Genomic DNA, 20,821 nt, shown 5'->3' on the forward strand with positions numbered 1-20,821 from the left:
TTTAGTATATACTTATATGTGTATGTACTTTGTGGGTTCTAGAGATCAGCCCTAGGACTGGTCTGCTTCTGCTTAAGGAATTTCTTTTCTGTTCCACTGCCTCTATTTAACGGTTTTGATAGAAAACAACCAGTAGTGGTCAGTAAAATACCAGCATTGCTTTCTGCTTGCTCAACTGCCTCTATTTAACTGTCTTGATAGAAAACAACCAGTAGAGGTCAATAAATACCAGAATTGCTTTCTGCTGAGGGACCTTCTTTTTTTTCTGGCAACTGCCTCTATTTAACTTTCTTGATAGATAACGACCAGCAGAGGTCAGTAAAATACCAGAATCACTTTAGCATTCTCTAGATTCCAGTCCATAGAAATTGTCTTCCACGAGCGCCCATAGACAATAATATTTTTTTGAAATCTTGTATTTTCAGTGATATGACCACCGAAGGCCTCGATTTTATATTAAAAACTGAGCTTTAGACTATACCATTTCCCACTGAAAGGCAATATTTCTCTCCATGTGTTCCCATACCTGGCGTGACACGCAGTTTGGCGCTTACTTTCCCTCCATGTTAAAGAACATTAGATGTTTCAGCACCTGGGCTAATGTGCTGCATAGCCAAATACATATAAGGTCCCAAAGGTGAGACCGACTGCATTGCAAATGGTTGTTTCTTTTTGGCTCAGCACTCCATGAGGGTGCATTTGTTTTCCAGCTGTTTCAGTTTGTACTACTCTTCCCCCCTCAGCTGTGCTCCGTGTTGCACTCTCTTATCTGTGTGTTTCTTCCCCGTCCCCTTTGTGTTGCACTCGTCCTCTTGTGCTTCTCCTCCTCCTCTGGCGGTTTGCTCACCAGTGTCCTTCTCCACTCCCAGCTCCAAGTTGCTATCTCTCATCCGTAGGCTTTACTTCCACCCCGCGCTCCAGATTGTTCATGTGTTGCTTTCACCCACGCGTTTCCATTTTGCTTTCCCCACCTGCACGCTGTGTGTTGCTTTGACCATATGGATGCCCCCACATATGCGCTCCATGTTGCTTTTGCTCCACCGTACCCTGTGTTGCTTCCCCCACACAATATTTTTTTTTTGCACTACTTTTTTAAAACCGATCCAAGACAGATTGGTAAATAAATGGAAAAAAGAAAGCACCCGCATCAATTTTGTAGGCACATGAATGCGTGGCGCGCGCACCTTCAATTTGATGTAGCCTGTCGCATCTTAGTTTTTTTTCTTTGCTACTCTTTAGCCATACTGCACAGCATTGCTACATACCATTGGCAAAGCCAATAGGCACCAAAGACGAGACCTATTGGCTTGCCAAGGTCGTTTTTAGGTCTCGGGACCATCCGGTCGGCAGACCGGAAGTCCGGAGATTTAATGTCTTTGAGAAGAGGGGCTTGCACCCGCCCCTCTTCTCTCCTGTTCTCCATTGGCTGGCCTCTTAAATGCTGGCCAGCCACTGGAGAAGAGGTCCAGTCACTCCGTTGAAGCCCCGTCCTTTTCGGATCGGGGGGCGTGTTTTTTCGTTGCTTTTCGCAGGGCGTGTTTTTCTCTCCTCCAGCCAATGGCAAGAGGAGAGAAAAAGAAACACGCCCCCGAATCCGAAACCGAGGCTGCGTTTCTCCGAGGCAGTTCTTCTCTGCCTCGGAGAAAGGCGGTGGTGTCCCGGCGTTGCTCCCTCACCTGATCTCCTTGTTCAAGAGGCCTGTGGCTTCTCTACCGAGGCATGTAGAGTCTCCAATCGCCGGAACAACCCCAGTCGCTGCGGAACCCGTATTTTTCCCGCCGAGGCTGCGAGAGTAGATGTTTTTCTTTCCTCAGAAAGTGGCCCCGGAGGAAGAGTCCTTTATACTCAGCTTTGGCGCCACGTGTCTTTTCTATCTGTATAGTTGTGGTTTTGACTTCAGTGAAGTTCGTGCAGAGGGTTAATATGCCTGCTGCAAAGAACGAGTGCCAAATAGATTACAGAGCGCGTATGATGTAAATCCTTTGTTACTTGCAGTTCATAACTTAAAGTACCACGTCAGGAGATGTTCTCCGGTGACTGATTTGACCGCCCCCCCTTACCCCTAGGAAAGGCGGCCAAGAGCGGTCATTTCCGTGGCTGCGGGCTGCCTTGGAGGGGGGGGGGGGTGGACAGCTCCTGGGGTGCAGAGGGCAGCGGCACCTCTCCCCTGGCCAGGGCAGCGGTCGGCGACCTCGCATCTGTAGCAAAGGTGCGTTGTTTTCTTTCATAGCTGCCATGAAAGCCCTTTCGCCCAGACGTGGGTGGGACCGAGGTGTGGCAGTTGGCTTTTTTACATCAGAGGACAGAAACCCGCCCCTTCCCTCCGCCCCCCAGCGGCCGCCTCTCGCCTCAGAGTCTGCGGAGGCCGCGGCTCCATGGCGGCGAACCGGACCCCGAGCCGCGCGCGGCAGTGCCTCTTCCGCAGGGCCTTCGAGCGCTTCCCCTTCGGCCGGTGCGAGCGGAGGGCGCGGAGCCGCAGCTACGGTAAGGCTCCGGCGCGCGCTGCCGAGAGGGCGGCCGGGGCAGGGAGCGGGGTGGAGACTCCACGACTTAAGTAAACTTTCGCAAGAACTATATATGTTTTATGAGTGTGTTTATTGCACGAACCACATCGGAGTCCAGATATAGATCGCTTTTCAGCCTTATGGTGCTGACGTACTGCAAGCGCTAGACTTTTTTTTATCTTTGTGCCTTCTGGGAGTTGTAGTTTCTGTTTACATCTTTTGTACTCTAAAACGAAAGTATCTTTGCAGGAAGCAAATTCCCCTGTAAACATGGCTACCATATGGTGTAGATGCATTCATGTGGTGAGTCCATACGGAGTGTCAAAAGGTGCAGTAACACGAGTTTTCGCGATGAGAGCCGCTTTAGTTAAACCGTTTAAAAAAACTATTTTTTTACTTTGGGGACGGGACTTGTTGTAACCAACTGTCCATAGGTTTATAGTAGACGCATTAAAGCAGACAGCTGTGACAATCCAACCGCACTTTCCAAATTGAACTATTGATATTAGACATGGTCTGCCCTCTTCCACAAGCCCACTGCCTGCAACTCTTATGTATGTCAATAGTCTGTTATCAGTAGGACGGGCATTGTAAAAATAGCCTGTTGAAGGGTTTGTCAGTTGATCCAGCAAAAAGTAAATATGTGTTACATTTTGAGGTTACTGTGTGGCTCTGTGTGTGGGGGTGGCTCTGTGTGTGTGGGGGTGGCTCTGTGTGTGTGGGGGGGTGGCTCTGTGTGTGTGGGGGTGGTGGCTATGTGTGTGTGGGTGGCTCTGTGTGTGGGTGGCTGTGTGTGTGTGGGGGAGGGTCTGTGTGTGTGTGGGTGGTTCTGTGTGTGGCTCTGTGTGTGGGTGTTTTTTTTGTAGGTGGCTCTATGCGTGGTGGGTCTGTCTGTGTGTGGGTAACTGTGTGTGTGTGTAGGTGGCTCTGTGGGTGGCTCTATTTGTGAGTGGGTTGCTCTATGTGAGTGGCTCTGTGTGGGTGGCTCTATGTGTGGGTGCAAATGCAATAGGTCTCGCATTTGAGAGTGATTAAGCTATTGACATTCTAAATAACAATGCCGTTTCTTTAACCTCTTCAATGCCCATGACGAGCTGGTCTCGTCATGGGCCGCGGTTGCGCTGTGCCCATGACGAGACCAGCTCGTCATAAACCCCGCCCGCTAATGAAACGGCCGGCACAGGGCGGGGAAAGGGGCGGGCACTGAAGGGGTTAAATGTTTTAATTACAAAAACATAAACAAAAATAATGTCATGAGCAATGCCAATAGCTCTAACTTTACCAATGCCGAGACCATTGCATTGTAAATGCTTGCTTCATTTCTAATCATTAAAATTATTGGTGTACCACGACCGAGAATTAATTTGGACTTCAAGTGAATAACCAAGTTACTCCTTTAGATTTAGACATTTCACTATGCAGGTCAACATTAATCTGGCATTCAAAGATTCCAAGCTAGATGGTGGCATGGATTACAAAATTAACAAGCATTGGCAAAGCCAATAGGTCTCTCCTATGCAAGAGCTATTGGTTTGGCAATGTGTTTTAGTTAGCCAAGTTGTACACCAGCGTGGCTGCTGTTCATCATAGCTAACCATTAGTGGCGTGAAGGAGAGTGGTGTGGAGAGTCATACTGTCAAATGGTGAAGAGTGGAGTAGTGTAGAGTACAGTATTTAGAGTGGAGTGGCAAAAAGTATTGTGTATTGGATAGGTATTTAGGGCAGTCCCGCAGAGTTGCATACAGTGGAGTGCATTGGCGTAGAGTGCTGCAGAGTATAGTGGCGTAGAGTGAGGTGGCATAAAATTTAGCGTCATAGATTGCAGTGGCATAGATTTGTGTTTTGCATAGAACACAGTGGCGCAGAGTACAATATAGTGCGGTAGAGTGCAGTGGCGTAGGGTAGAGTGGATTGGTGTAGAGTGCATTGACGGGGAGTATTGCAGAGTATAGAGATGTAGAGTACCGCTGAATTCAGTGGCGTAAAATGCAGTGTCATACAATGCAGTGGTGCCTAGTAGAGTGGCGCAGAGTACAGTGACAGTGTAGAATGGCGCAGAGCAGAGTGATAAAGAGTGCAGTGGCATAGAGTGCAGTGATGCAGAGCAGAGTGTGTCGAGTGCAGTGTTGTAAAGTGGTGTAGGGTGCAGTGGCGCAGAGTGGTCAGGGGGTGTGGAATGTAATAAAATATCTACTTGTCCATGTGGCGGGTTGTTTCATAAAACTACTTGTCCTGTAACAAAAGCCACTCACCTCTTTGGTGCCATGTAGTGCAGCAACAAATTTTGGCAGCAATCTCATTATATAAGAGCCCTGATATAGCCTCTCTGATTATGCCAGAGCTCATACCACAGTAGTGGTTTAATACTTGCAATCCCCTTATGTTGCCACGTTTCCGCAGATCTACATACTGGAGCTGGAGGTAGTGGTAAGCATTAGTTCCAGGGTTAGAATGCCCTTTTGAGTCTGTGCAAACCTACTAACTTGCATGTTTTAAGGGTTTTCATCAACTCTTCTTGAATCTTTTCCCATACTGAGAAATGTTGAAAATTTACTCCTGACAATGGCAGACGTAAACCCTCTTCCAGAGTTGGTTGGAGGGAAGGTGAACTTGCAAACACTCAGATTTTCGCATGAGCAAATCTACACATGCATATTTGCTCATGTTAAAATGCAGTTCACAAATATTTTCTAGGAGTACTATTTCTTGTCCTATTTCTATACATTAATGGGAATTCACGAAAGCCATATAGCTGCACTTGATGCAAGGACATATACCATAGGTGCACTTTTGAGACTTTATTTAATAATCGGGCCCCTAATTTGGTCTGGCGTTGACTGTGACCTTTGGGTTAATTAAAAGTCTGTCTCTCTGTCTCTTCCCCCTTTATCGGCTGGCTTAACTGGGAGTGACTGCATTCTGATCTTTCACAAGGAGCATATCAGCACACAAAGTAGTTTTGTTCAGTGCCAGTAACTACTGTGGCAGTGTGTGCTTTTTGAGACCAAAAAAACTATTTTTGCCAATGTTTGTTATGATGGAGAGGGCCCGGCAGTTCCCACGCCAATAAGGTTTTCCAAAAGCCATGCCAAAACAAGTCACACATAGACAAAACTAAAAAGCTGAACACCAATTTCAGATCTACTGGCTTTGCCAATGCTCGTTTATTCTGGTCTCCCATAATCTTAGTGAAACTGGTTACATTGACTTTTCATTATGAATACAGGGGTGAGGAATTTAATAAAATATCTACTTGTCCACGGGGAAGGTTGCTTCATACATCTACTTGTTCTGTAACAAAGTCCACTTGCCCGTTTTGTGCCATGTAATGCGGCAACACATTATGGGCGCAATCTAATTATATAAAGGCTCTGAAATAGCCTCTCTGATTATGCCAGTGGTCCTTCCATAGTAGGGGTTGAATACTAGTAATTCCCTTATGTTGCCACGTTTAAGCAGATCTACATACTGAGGCTGAAGGTAATGGTAAGCAACAGTTCCAGTGTTGTACTGCCCTTTTGAGTCTGCAAGCCTACTAACTTGCGTGTTTTAAGGGTTTTCACCAACTCTTCTCTAAAATGTTCCCATTCTGAGAAAGGTTGGATAATGGCAGACATAAAATTTCTTCCAGGGTTGGGAACAAAGTGGTTGGAGGGAAAGTGAACTTGCAAACACTCAGATTTTCGCATGAGCAAATCTACTCCTGCATATTTGTTCACGCCAAAATGCAGTTCACAAATATTATCTAGGAGTACTATTTTTAGGCCTACTTCTGTAGTCTTGTGAATTCACGAAAGCTGTATATCTGCACTTAATGCAGGGACATGGGTGCACTTTTGAGACTTAATTTAATAATTTGGCCCCTAATTAGGTTTCGCATTAACCATGACCTTTTGTGTTTATTCGTAATCTGTCTCTCTCGCTCTCTCTCTCTCTCTCTCAGGTAGCTTAACTGTGAGTGACAGCATTCTGTTATCGGCACACAGTTGTTTTGTTCATTGCCAGGAACTACTTTGTCAATGTGTGCTTTTTTAGACCAAAACAATTTTTGCTTTTGCCAATGTTTGTTATAACGGTAAGGGGCCAGCAGCTCCAACACCAATAAGGTTTTTCAAAAGCCAGGCCAAAACAAGTCACGCATTGACAAAAACAAAATGCTGACCAACAATTTCAGACCCACTGGCTTCAAAAATGCTTATTTATTTTTTTATGTTTCCCATAATCTTATTAAAACTGGTTACACTGATTTTCAAATTACGAATATTTTTGGCAAATACTAGCATACATAAACAGATTTTACTAAATGATGCCACAAAGAAATGGTACCTAAAATTTTACAGTATTTAAGCAAAATGTTTTTGCAGTTCTTTGTAAACATTTTATTTTGAAAGCAAAGAATCCTCTATCTTGCTTTCAAGCTACTGCAAATATTTGCATCTAATCAGAGAGCATTCTGGGAGCATTATACATAGCCTCATATTGATAAACATTGAAAACATGTGTACACTTTTTTATACTGGAACCACTGTCAGTAGTGCAGTCGAAGCTTACAACATTTACTTAGAGAGCTCACCCTAATAATAAAGACTTTGCATTAACCCCTTCGGTGCTCATGACGGAATGGTTCCGTCATGACCCACGGTTGAGCTGTGCTCATGACGGAACCATTCCGTCATGACCACGCCCGCGCAAGATTCCGCCAGCACAGCGGCGGAATCTGCGCAGCATCGAAGGGGTTAATGAACCATAAATACAAGTTTGAACAGCATTAACACATGGACACAAATATTACCGTACTGTAGAGAATTCCCTTCCCTGATCCACAATGTGGCACTGTAATCTGGCAGCCAAAGGGTTTGTGCTGTAGGGGGTTGGGCTTACTATTCCCAAGGACAAAATGCACATGAAAACTTGTTGCCCCTGACCCACTATGTCCCGGGCGTTGGGAAATACTAGAATGCATCCAACACGTTACTAAATGATACTGCAAAGAAATGCTACCTGAAATTTTTAAATAGTTTAGCAAAGTGTTTTTTTCCTGCTTTCATTTTGTAATGAATATTTTATTTTGAAAGCAAAGAATCATCAATCTTGCTATCAAGCTTCTGCAAATATTTGCATCAAATCAGACCGCATTCTGGAGGCATTATACATAGCCTCATAGTGCTAAACTTTGAAAGGGTGTGTACACATTTTTATACTGGAACCACTGTCAGTAGTGCAGTTGGAGCTTACAACACTTAATTACAGCGCTCACCCTAATGGGCAAAAATATTACCTTAACTGCAGACAGTGCCCTTCCCCGATCCATAATGTGGTACTGCAAACTGGCAGCCAAAGGGTTTGTGATGCAGGGGGTTGGACCTACTTGTCCCAAGGACAAAATACACATGAAAACGTGTTGCCCTTGACCCCAAACAATATGTCCTGGGCATTGGGCTATAGGAATTCCACATCCCTGGTGGTGCAGGGTAGAGGGGAGTGGAGTATGTATGGTGTGGTAGCAGACGGCTATTACAGACAACACATTTTCAATTGAAATGACCATTACATTAGTACAGCAGACATACAGTTTTACTAATAAAACTCTACAGTGCACAAACAATAATGTGTGGAAAGGGCATCACCTAATGTAATGATTTGTTTTGTTTGTATTAAAGTATTTATTTCCAACATGCCCAAGAATTAGCAAAACATCTGCTTCATTTGTGTTCCTAATTCTAATGTATTCTGAATACTTACATAGTTCATTTAAATGTTGTTGTATGCTAGAAAAAAACGTTCCTACCTACAGTATCCAGCAAGATTGTCACATAAATCCTCTCACTTTGGAGTCAGAGAAAGAAAAGTAAGCATCAAGCTCCCTTGAAGACAGAGCCTGAAATTTGACCTCAGTCTTTGAATGCACAGCAAATGTTACAAGATAAGATCAAGATATACAGGCCTGTGAACAGAAAGAAGCACTAGTGGAAGAATACAAGGGGAGTTGGTGTGAGAAGGCTTTGCTCCTTAGGAGGGACAAACTCACCCTAGACAGCTTAAAACAAATAAAGCCAGCAAAAAGAAAGCCACAAAATATTAGTTACAAACCAAAAAAAACAACGTTCAGCAACTGTCGGAATGTATTCCCAGTGAAGCTTTCTGAATGTACCTAACATGTCTTTCGCAAACCTTACAGCCCTTCGACCTAAAACAGCATGAAACAATAATATACCCAGTATAGACAATATACACAATGTCTACCCAGCCAGGGGTGTGGAATTTAATAAAATATCTACTTGTCCATGGGGCAAGTTGCTGCATAAATCTGCTGGTCCTGTAACAAAATCCACTTTTCCCGTTTGTGCCATATAGTGTAGTGACAAATTATGGCAGCAATTTCATTATATAAGAGCTCTGATATAGCCTCTCTGATTACGTCAGGGTTCATACCATAGTAGGGTTTGAATACTAGCAATTCCTTTACATTCCACCTTTCCGCAGATATACATACTGGGTCTGAAGTTAGTGGTAAGCAATAGTTCCAGGTTTGGAATGCTCTTCAGAGTCTGTGCAAACCTACTAACTTGCATGTTTTAAGGACTTTCACCAACTCTACTCTAATCTTTTCCCATACAGAGAAAAGTTGAATTCACTCCCGACAATGGCGACCGTAAAACTTTCTACAGGGTTGAGAAAAAGATGAATGGAGGGAAAGTGAACTTGCAAACGCTCAACAAATGTTCGCATGAGCAAATCTACACATGCATGTTTGCTCGTGCTAAAATGCAATTCACAAATATTTGCTATTGCTACGATTTCTTGACCTACTTCTGTAAAATCTTATAAATTCATGAAAGCCGTACATCTGCACTAATGCAAGGAGATATACCATGGGTGCACTTTTGAGATTTCTTTAATAATTGTGCCCCTAATTAGGTCTGGCATTAACCAAGAACTTTTGTGTTTATTAAAATTCTCTCTCTCTCTATCGGCTGGCTTCACTATTAGTGACAGCACTCTGCTCTTTCACAAGGAGCATATTGGCACACAAAGAAGTTTTGTTCAGGGCCAGGAACTAATGTGGCAGTGTGTGCTTTTTGAGACCAAAACTTTTTTTTGCTTTTTGCCAATGCTTGTTATAATGGTAACGCCCCGCAGCTCCCACACCAATAAGATTTTACAAAAACCCATACCAAAACAAGACATGCATCGACAAAACCAGAAGGCTAACCACCAATTTCAGATCCACTGATATTTTTGGGAAATACTACCATGCATCAACACATTTTATAAATGATGCTGTAAAGAAATGGTACCTAAAACTTTACAGTATTTTTGCTAAATGTTTTTTTTCTTAGTTGCATTTTTTTGTGAACATTTTATTTTGAAGGGTTGTCACGACTCTCATTCATTGTGACCAATCCGGTTTTATGCCAGGCCGAGCGACTGGATGGAACTTCCAGAGAGCACATAACTGGACGATGGCCGACAAATCGCACCACTCTGCACGCCTTTTTGGCATTAGATGCAGAAAAGGCTTTTGATGCGGTGCACTGGCCCTTTCCAGACGCTGTCCTGGTAACATTTGGTTTTGGTCCTAAATTTAGGAAATGGGTCCCACTCCTATATACTGAACCGAGAGCAGCGTTGCAAGTTAATGGCGGGCTCTCCCGTACATTCCCAATCTTTTGCAGGACCAGGCAGGGGTGTCCCCTCTACCCATTGCTGTTTGCTTCAGTGATAGAACCCCTAGCTTGTATAATTAGACAGCATTCAAGGATACAGGGCTTTCAGATCACAGATAACGACCAAGAGGAGGATTTTTTTTTCCCGTTCTATGCGGATGATATCCTCTTATTTATCACAAACATAGCCACAATGATTCCCTTGGTGTTCCGTATTCTAGAGGAATATGGCCGGTTCTCTGGGTATAAGGTTACCATAAATCCATACTATATGGCCCAATGCAAAACATGGACTGGACACGACTACCCAGAAACTTGCATATTGCTACAGAGGGATTCCAATAACTTAAGATCTTTATCACCCCTAACCCCACAATCTGTTGCGCACACAATATACAGCGGGTACTATTAAATTTTAAGCAAGACTTCGACAGATGGGGAGGCCTACCACTTACTATAATGGGGCGTGCGGCCATGTTTAAGATGATTTCTCTGCCCCAATTTCTTAATGCATTACATAACACATATCGCCCTTTACCCAGATAGATATGTAGGGAAATTGACTTTGCGCATTCCTCTGGCTGAACGGACACCCCAGAAATGCTTTAAAGACCCTACAACGCAACCCATATAATGGGGGACTTGCGCTTCCCGATGTGGAGGTATTTTACTGGGCAGCTCACCTTACAGCCATAAATGATTGGATACATGCATCAGGAGACCACCCCACCGATAGACCGGAAAGGGAGACACTAGCACCAAATACATTGCTGCATTATCTATATGGAGGTAAAGGAACCCACAGACTACTTCCTGCTACAAGAGTCGCCATTGAGGTTTGGGACAGGACCACCAGGGTTCTAGGCTGGGCATGCAAAATAACCAGGGCACCCACCCTCCCCCCTGTGGAGGGGTGCCTGGTTTAAAGAACTGAACAAGCTTCAGTGCTTCAAAACATGGGATCTACTGGGGATTTGCACAGTGGGAGATATCATAGCCAAGGGCATACTCAAACCCTTTTCAGTCCTTCGGACAGAATTCCAACTTCAAACCTCCCAATTCCTTAAATATGCGCAGTTGCGGCACGCATGGGGGCGGATGGCATGGAAGACAGGTTGGTACAAAAGGGGGTGGTGATGGACGGAGCATCAGATCCAATCAAACACTCACACCCAGTCAACAGATCTGGGTTTGATCCATCACCGTTCTTTAGCCCACTCTGCCACCCCAGTTCAGACATGGCCATATGCAAATCAGTCTGACCCTGTGCCTCATGGGAACAGTCCAGCGCGAACTGCCAAGCCATGCCTTCCCTGGACCGGAAACAAGCTTCCTAGGACCGGTTTCTGGCATTTCAGCCGTCTTCAGCCAGGCTTGCTTGAATCCAGTGGCAAAGTGAGCAAGGGACTCACGTCTGAGCATACCCTGCCAACTTATGGCGAACAAAGCGGTACAAAAGGGGGTGGTGATGGACGGAGCATCAGAACCAATCAAACACTCACACCCAGTCAACAGATCTGGGTTTGATCCATCACCGTTCTTTAGCCCACTCTGCCACCCCAGTTCAGACATGGCCATATGCAAATCAGTCTGACCCTGTGCCTCATGGGAACAGTCCAGCCCGAACTGCCAAGCCATGCCTTCCCTGGACCGGAAACAAGCTTCCTGGGACCGGTTTCTGGCATTTCAGCCGTCTTCAGCCAGGCTTGCTTGAATCCAGTGGTAAAGTGAGCAAGGGACTCACGTCCGAGTATACCCTGCCAACTTATGGCGAACAAAGCGGTACAAAAGGGGGTGGTGATGGACGGAGCATCAGAACCAATCAAGCCCTCACACCCAGCCAACAGATCTGGGTTTGATCCATCACCGTTCTTTAGCCCACTCTAGCAACACCAGTTCAGACATGGCCATTTGCAAATCAGTCTGACCCTGTGCCTCATGGGAACAGTCCAGCGCGAACTGCCAAGCCATGCCTTCCCTGGACCGGAAACAAGCTTCCTAGGACCGGTTTCTGGCATTTCAGCCGTCTTCAGCCAGGCTTGCTTGAATCCAGTGGCAAAGTGAGCAAGGGACTCACGTCTGAGCATACCCTGCCAACTTATGGCGAACAAAGCGGTACAAAAGGGGGTGGTGATGGACGGAGCATCAGAACCAATCAAACACTCACACCCAGTCAACAGATCTGGGTTTGATCCATCACCGTTCTTTAGCCCACTCTGCCACCCCAGTTCAGACATGGCCAAATGCAAATCAGTCTGACCCTCTCTGTACTAGGGAGAATGTATGACATTGATCTGCATTCTGTCCATCAATTGTTGTTTTTGCATGGAAGACAGGTTCCCATAATATGCACCTCTGGAAGGGAGAATACCCCAGGAAGAGTTAACCACTAAGGTGGGCTCCGTTACCTACAAAACAATAAATAATATTATGCCCGACTCTCTGAGTAAGCTGAGGGAGACATGGGAAGGAGATATGGGGGTGATGGAGGACACAGATTGGGAGGCCGCTTTGATGCACCCTAGAGAGGTTGCGTTACGGCCAGGTTCCGTCTCATCCAATTCAAATTCCTCCATCAGGTCTATTACGACAGATAAAAACTACATAAAATGGGACGTGCGGAATCTCCTCTGTTTTTGCGCTGCCAGGCTGCTCCAGGCAACTTCCTTCACATGGTATGGGCCTGTCCACATATCGCCTGCCAGTATGTCACTATAATTGGTGAATTAAATCTAATCCTGAGCACCTCTATTTCGCTAGACCCTATATTCATCCTTCTGGTATCCCCTGCGACAGATATCCCCCGACCTCAACTACTTTTTAGTACACTGGATTTGATGGTGGCCAAGCGGGACATCGCACGACATTGGGGCGTGCAGGAAGCCCCTTCACTATCAGAACGGCAGCGGGGTATAGATCTTTATATGGCCGCAGGGAGGGTGAGATATAAAAGCAGAGGGTGCCCCAGAAAATTCACAAAAATATGGCGCAGCCGGATGAGATACTATGGACTAACCCAAAAGGCCGGGGACTCAACATGCTGAAATGGGGAGGTCTGAATAAAAGAGGTCGCTCGAACCCGGGAGCTCTAAAAGGGGAATGTGATGGGGATCGCAGTTATTTTTTAAGGTGTATTGGGGTGGTGGAGGCGTCTCTGCTCTAGTGAAATACTATGTTGATCAGCTGGCTACCGGGTATGAGCAAATTATGCAAATATATACGGTCTAAGTGCAATTTGTTGGTACAGTTATGTGAATGTGTGATGTTTTTACACCAGAGGAAAAATAAAAAATAAAAAATGTTTTAAACATTTTATTTTTAAAGCAACAAATGATCCATCTGGCTTTCAAGCTTCTGCAAATGTTTTCATCAAATCAGAGACCATTCTGGGAGCATTATACATAGCCTCATACTGCTAAACTTTGATAACGTGTGTACACAGGTTTATACAGGAACCGCCATCAGTAGTGCAGTCCAAGCTTACAACTTTTCCTTGGAATGCTCACCCTAATAATAAATGCTTTGTATTAATGAACCATAAATACAAGTTCGAACTGCACAAACATATGAACACAAAAATTACCTTAACCGCAAGACAATGCCTTTCCCTGATCCATAATGTGGTACTATAAACTGGCAGCCAAAGGGTTTGTGCTGGAGAGGGTTGGGCCTACTTGTCCCAAGGACAAACTACACATGAAAACGTGTTGTCCTAGACCCCAAACAATATGTCCTGGGCGTCTGGCTATAGGAATTCCACACCCCTGCCAGCGCCATAATTTCAAAGAATAAAACGTATCCTAACAAATAAATAAGAAGCAATAGGAAATGGAAACAGAGATGGCTTGCATTCTCAATGTATTACTATAATATAAAGGGTAGAGTATAGGGTGGTGGTGTTACTCCACGCATGTGAAATTGTAGGAACTACTTTATGTCAAGAGAAAGCCATAATGTAAAGTCAATAACGTGGCATATGGCATTATAATTATCCGCAATATGCTGTGCCTTGGATGTCTCAGCAAAATACATTTAAAGCGGTCTGTAACCAGATGGTAAGCAAGAATTGCAAAGCCAATAGGTTTCACCTAACAAAAGATTTGCTGGCTTTGGCAATGTTTTTTTTTTTTTTTTAAGAAGTATTGCACCTCACTGTGGGCCGCTGTGCAACATGACAAACTAAAAACACAAAAAAGGGCTATGATACAGTCAAGGCTTGCCGCGTCATAGTACTTTTTTTTTTTCTTGACTGTAAGCTGTAGTGCAGACTAGCCTGCACTTCTGTCCAATATGTCTTAAAAAACATTGACACAGCCAATACATATTGCACAGGCAAAAACTAATATTCATTAAGGGAAGGGACAGATCAGGGCCGGTGCGGTGGTCTGCAGCAAAGTACATGTGAACTTTCCCCAGGTACAAAGTACAAGATGTGGCGTTTTTCCTGAAGAAGGCACCCCAGGTCACCGAATTGTGCGTAGAACCAGCCCTTCTTGCTGCCACATTTACAGTTCACTTTGGAATCTGTACTACATATTGTTTTTATTAAAGGTGAATATAGAGATGATCATTTGATTATATTGTGATTCAGTATTTTTGACTGTGTATAACTTTTGCTAATTTTTAGCTGTATATATATATATATATATATATATATATATATATATATATATATATATAATATGGTTTATTTATCTGGTCATTCTCCTGTTCTCCTCACTGTCTTTGTACTTTGTTGTATTTTTCAGCACTTTGTTTTGTATGAATTCATGATTATTTGTACAAGTTAGGAGGTTTTTAAACCCCATCAAATCAATATGTATGCATTCACTTAAAGTATATATTCCACTTTTCACATGTTCTTCAGGTTTGTTTTCAAATCAGCAATATTATTTTCAATCGGGTTGCCAAGGGGTATTTATTTACACTGACTGCCTGGGAATGGACCATTGTCTACAGATACCTTGGCTGAGGTACATAAAGGCTACGCTGGAAGTACTGGGCAATGCTCGACTGTATAGTGATACAAGGATGATCTCCAATACAGATATTGCTTGGGTAAAGGAGGCTTCTGTGGCATATAAGGAGGAGGAAAGGGATAAAGGTGTTCTGACCAAAAGCATGTTTATTCACCATGGGATGGTGTCTTCTCGGAGTAATATCGAACTGTACCTTACGCTAGATTTACCCATTCAGTACAGATGGATGCAAACATCACTTCGGTTAAACATGTTTCCCCAACTTTTAGGGGGTTCGCATAGACCCTCTGACTACCCGACCTGTTCATGTGACTTGGGTGCTGCACAAGACACATTACATATTACCCTTATGTGTCTCGGGTGGGTGAGTTTACAACATAGGTGTATTTGCCCCCTTCTTTTAACGTTGAATTTTAAACAGGTTAAGCCAGCATAACTATATTTGTAGTTTTTAGAGAATTTTAATGTATGTTTTTATGTCACACATTTTTTAGCAGGTGTGTATCATGTTTATTAATTAATATGCGATACTATGAAATGTTTATATTGTGTCTTGTACTTTTAGGATTTGCTTAGTCAAATCGAATAAAGTTAATTTGACTTGACTCTGGCAGCTCCACACGTGTAGGCAGCATCTCCCACCCTTACAGCTTTTCCCTTTTAACAGCCTGCAATTGTATGGGGCCAGAGGTTGTCATTATCCAGTGCACAAGCAATGGCCCTGCCTTCCGCCTATATCAGCAGGGAGAGCAGCGCACTAACTGAATTTTTTTTTACTTTTAATATATCATAATAACTCTGAAGTCATCTCAGGACTAAGAGATGCAGCGAATTAGAATATGTTCATCAAGGAGTCATCAGAGGAATGGAGTATGATGGTCATATGAAATCTTCTGTTAGATAAATCACCCAGTGATGCTGTTGTGAGAAACTGAATCATATAGGAGAATAGAACAGAATGAAAACAAAGACGTTTGGTTCATTGGGTAGGGTCTGGTATGCATCAAATAATACTTGACTTCAAGTCCATCCCTGGCCTGCCATTCTGATTGATTACATTAAAAACGAATTTCCCCTATTTCGTGGAGGAAGGAAGAAAAGACAATATCTATACCACCAAATCCCGTTTGGTGTTGAGTGGTGAAACATGTGTATGGCCCACTGAGCTGTCGAACTGTAGTCAAATGCATTAGAACGGCAGACAATAAGGCTACCAGAAGAATCAATGTCCCCAAAAAGACAAGCTTCAATCATTGGGTTTCTACAACAAATCATTGTTTTTATAACTGCGAGTTACTTTCAGCAACTGAAGTGCATGAACCAGGACTACAACTTTCAGAATCCGCTGGGCTGGTAAATAGACAATCAGAAGAGAAGCACTACATCTTTGACGACGGTCATCTGGAAACTTTGAGCACGCATGTGACATGTCATGAGGGACGTCTGCTTCAGCCAAATCTTACCTTTTAATAAAAAGCCCCTCGCATGCTGGGTTTTGTGAACCCATGATAACAATGTATCTACTTGTCCAAAAATGCAATGTGTAGTTAGCTGCACGAGAAAGCAGAGACTGCACAACGTGTTACGTGGGGTCATCCACCAGCAGCTGCTGTCGGGTAAACAAAGACGACTGCTACGAAATTTCTCAAGTGAGCATCATTTGAACGCCGTGAACCTAGAGTGTGCAAACTTAATACCAAAATAAACCAGTTCCCAGTTGTAGCCGCGCAAAACGTTCACCCAGTTCAATTAATTTATAGTGAGATGTGTGCCCCATTTTCCCCAACCTGATTACCTGTATTGGGGTCCTGTACAGTGGGGTATGGAACTAAAAGTGGAAACTAAACAACAGTTGCTAATACATTGCAACCACTTCTCACCGACCTAAAATAAATCCTGGTCTGACGCTGCTCAGCTCTACTTCCTCGTACCAGTACTCTCTGACCCACACCCGGGCAAGAACCCCAAACGCCTCCAAATCAGGGACACTAACCTACAACACCGAGGACTTCATACACCGTGAGTTAAGGCACTCTGTGTCAACATGCTCTCCCAACCTGCAGCCCATTGAGTGATGCTCCCACATCGCACAGCTCTGCCGCCGCGGCCCTCACCTGCTTGATATACATTTTCCCGTTCGCCGCGGGAGACCCCCGCCTCCCCACTGGGATAAAATTGTGGTTCCACCTCTGGTTCCCTGCAGTGATACGGGGGGGCTTTCCTTAGCGCGCGTAGCCAGCCGACAAAATGGAGGCCGGCTAGGACCTCAGACGTCCGGGAGGTACCAACAAAATTCTAAATAGAGGGGGAGTGTCAAATTCGACAGAATTAGTCGTTTTAAGACGGCTAACGTGAGAGCTATACATGTGACGTTAGCTGACGTTTTTAAAGATGTAACTCCCTAAAACGTCAAACTACTGTTAAAATGTTCTCAGTTGTTAAGGACATAGTGTAGAGAAGGAAGAGAGCTCCCCTATTGAAGTGGTTTATGGTACTGCTCTCCGGGGTGAAAGGCTCGGCGGCAAAGCCTGACAGTGCTGTTCAGTTCTTGACAGCGGCGGGAGTGGTAGTGCGGTTTGCGTCTGTTATAGGCCGATATAGACACCGCATGGCAGACAATAACATTTTAGAAGCTCGCAGGCGTACTGTTTATCACCGCTTACGAAGGAGCCCGTTACGTACCAACGCTTCAGCACACGTGGTAGTGAGCACAAGAAACAATACCATATGCGGCACAAATTACCACACTGCTTAGCGTTTATGTATGTAAACAGTAGCAAAATTGAATCACAGTAATTTTTTTGTGTATTTATTTTATTTATTTTGATAGTTTTATAGCGCAAACATGACACTTTCCGGTATTGGACCATTTTACAAGTATACAGAGAGCAGTGTAAGAATAATAACAATAATATAATATTGAGATTGAAATTCTTTATTGCGTGATTGATAAAAATCTTTGCAATTGAGCTAAGAAGACAAAGCAAGCATTGGCATAGCCAATAGGTCTCGCTTTTGGGACCTTATAAGTATTTAGATAGGCAGCACAATATCCTTTGTGCAACAACATTAACTGTTGCATGGTTAAACACTTATAAGGCACCAAAGGCAAGACCTATTGTCTATGCCAATCCTTTTTATTTATTTGTAAAGGACAAGCAGTGCGATCAGGCTCCGGCTGCCACTTAGAGGTAGACAGAGAGAGGTGTGGAGAGAGAGAGAGGGGTGTAGAGAGAGAGAGAGAGAGGGGTGTGGAGAGAGGGAGAGGTGTGGAGAGAGAGAGGTGTGGAGAGAGAGGGAGGTGTGGAGAGAGAGAGGTGTGGAGAGAGAGGTGTGGAGAGAGAGAGAGCGAGAGGTGTGGAGAGAGAGAGAGGTGTGGAGAGAGAGAGAGAGGTGGAAAGAGAGAGAGGGGTGTGGAGAGAGAGAGAGGTGTGGAGAGAGAGAGAGAGGTGTGGAGAGAGAGAGAGAGAGGTGTGGAGAGAGAGAGAGAGGTGTGGAGAGAGAGAGAGGTGTGGAGAGAGAGAGAGAGGTGTGGAGAGAGAGGTGTGGAGAGAGAGGGAGGTGTGGAGAGAGAGGTGTGGAGAGAGAGGTGTGGAGAGAGAGAGAGGTGTGGAGAGAGCGAGAGGTGTGGAGAGAGAGAGAGAGAGGTGTGGAGAGAGAGAGAGAGGTGTGGAGAGAGAGAGAGGTGTGGAGAGAGAGGTGTAGAGAGAGAGGTGTAGAGAGAGAGAGGGGTGTAGAGAGAGAGAGGGGTGGAGAGAGAGGGGTGTAGAGAGAGAGAGGGGTGGAGAGAGAGGGGTGTAGAGAGAGAGGGGTGTGTAGAGAGAGAGGGGTGTGTAGAGAGAGAGAGAGAGGTGTGGAGAGAGAGAGAGAGGGGTGTAGAGGGAGAGAGGTGTAGAGAGAGGGGTGTAGAGAGAGAGGGGTGTGTGGAGAGAGAGAGAGAGAGGTGTGGAGAGAGAGGGAGGTGTGGAGAGAGAGAGGTGTGGAGAGAGAGTGAGAGCGAGAGGTGTGGAGAGAGAGAGAGGTGTGTAGAGAGAGAGAGAGGTGTGTAGAGAGAGAGAGAGGTGTAGTGAGAGAGGTGTGTAGAGAGAGAGAGAGAGGTGTGTAGAGAGAGAGAGAGAGAGACAGGTGTGTAGAGAGAGAGAGAGGTGTGTAGAAAGAGAGAGGTGTGTAGAGAGAGAGGTGTAGAGGTAGACATGGACTGCAGGAGAATTAATTTCCTTGGATGCTGGGAGGCATGGAAGGCATGGCAAAAGCATCCCACTATAAGTTGCAGAACTCAGTTTGCTATTGTCCCCAGTGACTCAGCCATCATGCGTATTCTTTTACTCCATTAGGCAAGCCTACGTTTTAGCATCTGCGAAATTTTCATTTTGGCTTTTTCCTGAAAATATGAAAGTTTACCTGGCATAAGGGAACGCTTTTTAAGTACTTACAAAGAAAAAAAAACTCTGGAAAAATAGCAGCCTGTTCTAATGAGCACTAATCTAGGGCTACCTGAATGTACTTGCATGTGCGGACCGTTTATTGGATAAAATATGAAAACTCAGCTTCAGACGAAACTCTTAACCAGCACATGCAACATCCACACAGAATAGTAAGGAGCTGTGAGCTATGACACGCCACGCCGAGGAGGCCCAGGGTGAAGATGCAACCTTTCTGCGGCCTTCTGGGCCTGTGCGCTGTTATTTTCCAAGGTCACTGGTGAACTTTGTGGAGTAAGACGATCCATTTCATAGCACCAGTCCTAGATAACACCAATATTAGTGTGTGCAGGTTCTTCTCGGGACCGTAAGTCCAAGGTAATATTTACATTGGGTGTTCCATTAAACAAAGACAGCTGTACCCTTCCTCACACGTGGTTAAATATTAGAAAATGCCATACCAGCACCATAAGTGAAGGTGCCCTTTGTAGTCTTCTCTGTACCCTCCCTCGTGAGGCTGACGTCAGGGAGGCAACTTCACATGCCAGTGCAAAGACACCACACGCTGGGAAGCTCACACCCTGGGGAGTGGAGGAGGGAGGCTATAAACAAAAGGCATTCGACGTCCGGCGTGATAATCACATCACCACCAAGTTGGACCCTGGGCACAGTGCAGCCAAATTTTTAAAGCCAGAATGAACTTAACCATTCCCAGAGACACCCAGCTTCCAAGGCTGAAACTAGACGGAGGACAGGGCAGAGGAAGACATAGGCTTAAAGTAATGAAACTTACTGGTAAGACTAAAACACTCATTCAGCTGAAAACGCTTGACTTTGACTTTGACGACTGTTTAACCAGTGGCAACGTCTGTGATGAGGTTAGTTTAAAACCGTTTAAAATTTAACAATGTGTTTATGCTTTTGAGTTAGTACTATTTACTATAAGCGAAAATTGTAAAATCTCTTTAAACTAGCCTAGATTAAAAATTGAAAGCCAAGGATTTCCATTTAACAAACATTAATTTATACTCTTTCTACTTACTATACATTAAAGGTTCACAACAAATCTAACAAGAAGACTGCTTAACAGATAAGGATTGAATTTTGGGTTTTTGTGTTTTTAGTCCATTCATGTACTACCAGGAGGGTTTAGCATAGTGTTTGCTATTTTCATAAAACAGACCAATTTACAAGCTAATTGAATGTCTCCTCCTGCAAAGCAGGCTTTTAATGCTTGTCGGCGAGTTTGC

General features: G+C 44.5%; 1 protein-coding gene across 1 annotated transcript in view; it reads right to left on the minus strand.

Moving 5' to 3' along the window:
- Window positions 1–17,436, minus strand: part of SMC3 (structural maintenance of chromosomes 3) — a 789,692-nt gene extending 772,256 nt beyond the window's left edge. Inside the window, exon 1 of the mRNA XM_085603430.1 lies at window positions 17,265–17,436. Within this exon, the coding sequence (XP_085459556.1) occupies window positions 17,265–17,279 (15 nt within the window). The 5' untranslated portion in view covers window positions 17,280–17,436. The remainder of the gene's footprint in view (window positions 1–17,264) is intronic.
- Window positions 17,437–20,821: the final 3,385 nt, after the last annotated feature.

Source organism: Triturus cristatus, chromosome 1_2 (assembly GCF_964204655.1).
Source record: "Triturus cristatus chromosome 1_2, aTriCri1.1, whole genome shotgun sequence".
NCBI classification, from domain to species: domain Eukaryota; kingdom Metazoa; phylum Chordata; class Amphibia; order Caudata; family Salamandridae; genus Triturus; species Triturus cristatus.